The sequence below is a fragment of the Chiroxiphia lanceolata genome, chromosome 8 (genome assembly GCF_009829145.1).
Source record: "Chiroxiphia lanceolata isolate bChiLan1 chromosome 8, bChiLan1.pri, whole genome shotgun sequence".
Lineage (NCBI taxonomy): Eukaryota > Metazoa > Chordata > Aves > Passeriformes > Pipridae > Chiroxiphia > Chiroxiphia lanceolata.
The window spans coordinates 25,651,495-25,658,545 of record NC_045644.1 but is presented as its reverse complement, the minus strand read 5'-3'; the positions used below and the strand labels follow the sequence as shown (position 1 = coordinate 25,658,545).

The following is a 7,051-nucleotide window of genomic DNA, read 5'->3' as shown; positions in this document are numbered from 1 at the left end:
CCAGGGCTGACTCCAGTATCTCCCTGGGCAGCCCATTCCAATGTCTAATCACCCTAAACCTCTCCTGGTGCAGCTTAAGACTGTGTCCTCTTGTCCTGTCACTTTTTGCCTGGGAGAAGAGGCTGACCGATCCCACCTGGCAACAACCTCCTTTCAGGTAGTTGTAGGGAGAGTTAAGGTCACCCCTGAGTCTCCTCCAAGTTGAACAACCTCAGCTCCCTCAGCTGCTCCTTATATGACTTGTGTTCCAGACCTTCCACCAGCTTCATTTCCCCTCTCTGGACTTGCTCCAGCACCTCAGTGTTTTTCTTGCAGTGAGGGGCCCAGAACTGGACATAGCAGTCGAGATGTGGACTCAACAGTGGGACAGGGGGACAATCACAATCCTGGTACTGCTGGCCACACTATTCCTGATATAAGCCAGGATGCCTTTTTGGCCACCTGGGCACACTGCTGGATCATATTCAGCCACTGTCCACCAGCACCCCCAGCTCCTTCTCCACTGTGCCACTTTCCAGCCACTCTGCCCCCAGCTGTAGCGCTGCAGGGGGTTATTGTGCCCCAAGTGTGGCACTCGGCACACGGCGGTGCCGAGCCGCGAACCCGCGGTCCCCCCGGCTGCGGGGCAGGCACCGTGTCCCTCCGCCCCCCCCTTCCCCTCCGGGGGTGGACGAGGCCGCCCCCCCCGGCCCGCGGTGGCCCGGCCCGGCCCCGCCCCGTCCTCGGCGGCCTTAGCGTGCGGGCCGCGCCGGGCGCAGAGCACGCACCGAGCGATGGCGGCGGCGGCGGCAGAGCGGGAACGCGATGGCAGCTGCCACTTCCAGCGCTCCCGCCTCATATGGATGGTCGCCATCATCTTCGGCATGGTCCTCCTCGGCGTAAGGAGCGGCGGGGGGGGAGGAGGGGGAGCGGGGTGGGGGGGAGCGGGGCGGGCGGGACGTCGGTCGGAAGACGCGCGGTGCTTGGGACGGGCTCCCCGCGCCGTGCCGGTGTCCGCGGGAAGGGCTCTTCCTAAAAATAAGCCGGCAGAAAAAGGAAATTAAGCGTCCTACTGTGGCCAGGCCAGGCAGTGAGGAGGCTGGAGGGAGCCATGGAGGGAGTACAGAGGGGAAAAAGCAGTGGGATTGGGAGGCGAGGCTGTGGCGGTGAGGCCACATCCCGGGCGCGGTTGGCGGTGCCGGTGCCCTGGGAGAGGGGTCCAGCGTTCCCAAAACTGACATTGCCGAGTATCGGCACAGCTCGCTCCGGGACAGCCCTGCGGCAGGTCAGTCCTTAAAGTGCATTTGCGAACTGTGCGAACTGACGGCGTGGTTGGAAAATTGGCGAGTCCCTGAAACCAGACATCAACTAAGATAAGTCAGATTGCTGGAGCAGGGATATTAACGACAGTTTTGATATATCTGACAAGTTTATCAAAGTCATCCTTTCACATGTTTTCCTTCTATTTGGGTTTTCTAAGCATAAGAACCACCGCTGAAAAAATGATGGTCAGGGCAGGCAGCTCACAAAACAGCTTTTGGACTGTTTCAAGAAACAGAATGCGCTTTAAGCAGATTCCCTGTTTAAATGCATCATCTTGCTACGTCCTTGCCATAGCTACGTTTAAGTGTAGTTAGAAACTGGAGCATTGATACCAGAGTGTGAACCTTGGTCTAGCCTAGCGTTCACCTTACACCCCCAGTGGACTCTGCAGGGCACAGCTCACTGACGCCTGCTTCTCCTCCACGGCAAACACTGCGCACAGCTCAGCGGCAGGAAAGAGACCTGGAAGCAAACCATGTGCGTCTTTGGTCTTGGGACAGCAGTCATCCTCTGCACCCTGTTCAAAACAGAAGAAAATCTGGCATTTTCTTTTTGAAGGGACAAAAGAAGAAAGACCGGTCCCCTAGTTTTAGATAGTTATTCCTCCTAAACAGTTTAGTTTGAATATTGTTTGAATTCTTCAGGTCAGTTTCCTCAAATTGTCTTCTTCAGGACAGAGACAATGTGTTTTTTGCAGCTGCCATGTCTAATGGGTAATGAGCTTACAACTGAAATGCCACTTAATGTGCAGACGCACTCTTGGTACCCAGACAGCAACCTTAAGATTATCCCTTGGCACCTCGTATGTCAAGAAATTTCATAGTTTGAATCTTTTTAAGTAAGTGTACTTTCAAAGGCCAGTTGCCTTGTTGAAGAATATGGATCTTGGACAAGGTTAATGGAATGAAAGAGTTTAAATACTATGAATAAATAAGCCCTAAACCACGTTTGATGGGTATGGGGGCTGGGGAGAGCAAAAATAAAGCTCATTAAAGGTTAAATTAACAGTAATTCTACTTTGAAGTAAGCTAACTAGATTTTTTTTTTTTTTTTTTTTAGTGGGTAACACTTTGGCCTTCGACTATACCTTATAGTTATTTGGGAATATTTGGTACCTTCCTTAATTATTTAGTGGAACACCACCACAAATGGGTATGCTACATGTAAGTTATATTTGACTGTATTATATTGCCTGTCTCTGTCTCTCGTGCTTAGTCTGTGTTAACAAGCTTTCCTGTAACCCAATCGTTAATTAGATTTAAAGAGCTCTCCTTTCAAGCTCATTATAATTAAGGATGTGGAATAAAAAGTATGTAGAAGACTACACAGGCTAAGACCAGTATGAAAGTTTAAAAATTCAGCTTAGAATTTGGCATCAGTGATGTTATAGCAAGAAAGGGAAAAAATGTTAAGATACTACTTTTGACAACAGTTGTTTGTCCATTTGTAAAGTTATATTTGTACCACCTCCTAAAAGTGGTTCTTTTCTCAAGTTGTTACTTGAGTAGTCCAGTTCTTTCTTTAGGATTCTTCTTTTTCCAGCTTCAATTAAAGAACATTTTCTACCCTCGTACTCACTTATCCTGATCCTGTCCCCATGAGAAATAACCTGCTGGACAAACTGCATAGCACTGAGTTTTGCTGGGTTACAAAACTTAGGTTTTGTTACCTTAATTAACATAAGAGCTGGAAAATATTTCCTTGTGAGCAGGTCTGTCACTTGCTGACTTCCTATAAAGACAAATCAGCAGGGCTTTCTCTCTTATTTTACCATGCATCATGTAGAAGATAAACCTTCATCTTTGCTTTAGCACCTTTTGCTTTAGCAATGTATGGAATTGAGCTTAACTGAATATCTTGTGTAACTTTTTATTTTTAAAAGCTTCCATATGAAAATTGGTAGACCAAGTTTGACTCATCGAGTCATATTATATATTCTGAATCTATACGTACAGTTGTTTTCATAGAACTAAATCCATAAAAACTGAAGTAGCTCCTTAGGACCACTAAAAATACTCATGTAAGTAAAAGGATAGATTTTGCATGCTTAGCTAAGATTAACTTGTACTGCTTTCACTAAGCATTTGTCTTTTTGGCTTAATCTAAATGCTGAAAGTTTTGGAAGTCTGCAGTGGATACTTGAAATAGCAGGTTGAGGGATATTACATGAGCTACACTGCCTCTGATTTTCTGAGAAACTTCAGTTTCTTTTAAGTGCACACATATTTTTTTCTAAGATAAAAAATACCCCTCCCTTTCTATGTTAAAGTAAGATGTCACTTCTATGCTTCCAGGTTTATATTCTCTGCATAATGCATCTTGGATACAACCATCTTTTCCCTAATTTTCAACAAAATAAAACATGTTTTCTTTCCATTAGGTTCTGGGTTTCCTGGTTGATTCACATAGTAGAAGCCCTCTACGGTATTAAGTTATGCCAGTAAGTTGTTCCCTCCTTTCACTCCAACATAGGTTCTCTGAAAAGGATCTTTGGTACAAGTGACATAAGCTATAGACTGATTTTGGTGGTTCTCAGCATCAGTATGAATTCAGAGCATACTGATGATAAAATTCTGGCTGCAGTGATAGTTTGCTGACCTCCACAGCTGGTTACTGCAGATTCTTCTAGTGGTTACTGGTGTACAGGGAGGCAAAACCAAGGGGTGGCAACTTGCAGAACTGGCAGCAGCAAGATTTGCCAGAGCTTGTCTGTCTGCCTCTGAGCTCCCTGTTCGTGGGGTACCACTGCTCCTCAGGGAGCAGAGGGAACAATAGATAGTGTAGAAATAGTCTGATACCTTCGGGTGTTACAACTTTAGCAGATCTTACCTCATCAGAATTTCAGTACTGCTAATTACACACTTAATTGCGTCTATATTGTAAGAATACAATTGGACACTTCAGTTTGGGACTATTTAAGATCTACTTGTGTCTGAAGGTTTGTGGGATAAAATACTTGGACTAATCAGACTATACAAGCAAGGCCAACTAATTCTTACAATAGGGTAACAATTTACCTGGAAAGGTGTGCTGTCCAAACACGTGGTCCTTCTGATCATTTGAATTTTGTTTGTAGTACTTCAGAAGAATGTAGATACTGGTTCTCATGCTCTAGAGAGTAGGTGGCCAGTCTGTTTGCCATCATAAAAATGGTGGTTTTCCACTTCATGTGGTTCAGTTCACAGCTGTCTGTCCCAGGCTTCTCCGGTAACAGCTCTTGGAAGCAAAGGGATTTTGTTACACAGAACGCTGTTTAAGGTGGTTCTCAAGACAGTAGAATATGGATTAATGATTTCCACCTTCAGAATGAGAGCTAGTAATATTTTTTTTTATGGGGGTCTGGTTTTAAGTTATGTAGCTTTGAAGTTAAAAGTCTAGTTCTGCAGATAGATGGGTATATTAAAGTGATTCTTTTAAGTATGAGGAAACTTGACTACCAGTGAACATACCACATCAGGGTATTGTAATTAGTTTAACTAATGAAGTTTTACAGAGTAGTGTTAAAGCCCATAAGAAAGAGGGAGCATAGATAAGTCGTCTCTTCAGGCACCCTGCTGTACATGACCAGCAGTTGTACTTCTACGAGCATCAAACACCATTTATTTTTACTGATGTAAAAGTGATGTCTACTTGGCAACATCACAAAGGAGGCACAAGGGAAAACTAGTGAGAAAGGAGATACAAATTTGTTAATCAATAGTAGTACTGTTATTGGCTGTTGGCCTGTATTGCTGCATGTGGTCTATTCAAGTAAGCTTGCTTTATAGAAACAGGTAAATTTCTTAAGCCTTAGTTCTCCAGTTCCTGCACTCATTTGGGAACACTGCAGCTGTGATTCTAAACAAAAAAGTTTTTCACATCTGATAAGACAATTTAAGAGCGAACATCTAGAAATGTTGTGCTAACACTTGCTAGACAATCATTTTGTGTGTGTGATGCTCTGGTACTATGGACAGCTGAACTGTTCTGGACAAGGTCAGTAGAGGGAGCCTCCTTGTAAACTGGTGAGGTGGAGCACAGCTGTACTTGATGTATTTGTTTACTAGAAATGTGAAATCCTTTGGTTTTGTTGTCATATACGTGTTCCTTTCAGTAGTAGTATTTCCCAAGAACAGTGAAATGGAGAAAAAAGTGACATTTTCTGTAAAAGACAAAAAAATTCATACATGTTAACTTAAAACTAACTAACATAGGAAAACTTCTACTTCATAAATTAAGTCAGGTGTCTTCAGCCTTGTTACCTGTATTTTTCTAGCCACGAATTTAGATAAGAGTGCTTCTCCATCCTGCATTGCACAGCATTTGTCAGGTCTCTGCCCTGCTTGTATACAGTAGTATGTATTAACTGACTTATTTATTATGTAGTAATTGTTTTATTAATAAGCGAATATATATTTAATTACTATGTATTAATTAACTGACTACAGTCAACAAGAAATTATATTCAGACTTGTGCATTAAGATTAGTATTAAGCTACTCCAGTTTCTTATAGGATTTGTTATAGGATAAGTCATTTCAAATAGCATACACTGAGATTACAATTTATATATTGTTGAGGAAATTATAAGGATGAAATGTCTGAAAGAACTTTTTTTCTGTAGGTAGCTTAAAATCCACTAAAATCACAGGAACTGATATGTTTAGTTAGCACAGGAAACAAGTCTCAGTAGATTGGAATTAATGATGCTAAGTTGAAATGTTCTAATCAAGTCTGAATATCCAGGGTGGGTAGAGATACCTAACCTCACTTTGTTAGTATCACAGTCTGCAGGAGCATAAGTTTTTTGACCCATTTTATGCTTTTGTTAATGTTGCAGATCTAAAGGAATCACTAACCCATCAGTTCAGTTCCAATGGTTCGTTCAGACCGTTTTTTTTTGGGTATGCTTCCTTTGGTCTTCTGGTGGCTTACAAACCTTCAGCCAAGAAGCAGTACTAGAAGACAGTGGAAGATGTCGCTTCTCACATTCTTCATCCTCATTTTTCAGAAAAGATCCTCACTTACATGTCTAGGTGCTGTAATTATCTAATTTACATTCCTGCTGCATGATGCAGTGCCCTTCTACCCAAGCAACTCTCCTCATACTAAGCAAAACAATTAAAATTCACAGGCCCCTGTGGATAGATAAGTAGAAATTCAGCCCTTCAGTCTTGGCACTGCCAAAGTTTAATCCTATTTATTATGCAATAAGCTGAAAGTTGCTTCTCTGCAGTTTGTGACACAGGCTGTATACTCTGTCACTGACATCTGGTAGTAATGGTTGAAAAATTACCTTTCCATGAGGAGGATTTTTCTTCTACAGCTAATTGACAGCTACAAGGCAACTTGCACCTGTTTTGCAATAGGATTTAAATTTACTATATTTCCTCTACAGTACTGGTGTTGTTGTTGTGAAAGCCTGGTCTTTGTACTTTGTTTTGTCAACTTATTTTATTCCACAAAGGACAGACCACTATGTTGCTGCAAGCACATCAAAAAGACCAAGCTTGGATACATAAAGCATTTTAACTTGGTTTAATACATGTGCCTTAAAATTCATGCAGCATGACCTCATCTTTTGAATTAAGATTTTAATCTATAAGTTATTACAATATAAATTAGCTTGGAGGGCAGCTTTTTTGAGAAGAAATTTATTATCTAAGGAAAAAAATTATCATTCCAAAATCCAGCTGAAAAGTTTATATTTCTGAATGAAATTAAGTGTAGTGAATAAACATATACCACTGTTTCCCAGGTGCTGGTGTTAT

General features: G+C 42.2%; 1 protein-coding gene across 1 annotated transcript; it reads left to right on the top strand.

The window, feature by feature from the left end:
* The first annotated feature begins 729 nt into the window (after positions 1 to 729).
* On the top strand, positions 730 to 6,358 carry TMEM254 (transmembrane protein 254). The gene is given in 5 exon segments (XM_032695401.1): positions 730 to 878; positions 2,362 to 2,465; positions 3,683 to 3,742; positions 6,121 to 6,175; positions 6,177 to 6,358. Coding segments are annotated over 5 exon segments (390 nt in total). The 5' UTR covers positions 730 to 773; the 3' UTR covers positions 6,243 to 6,358.
* Positions 6,359 to 7,051: the final 693 nt, after the last annotated feature.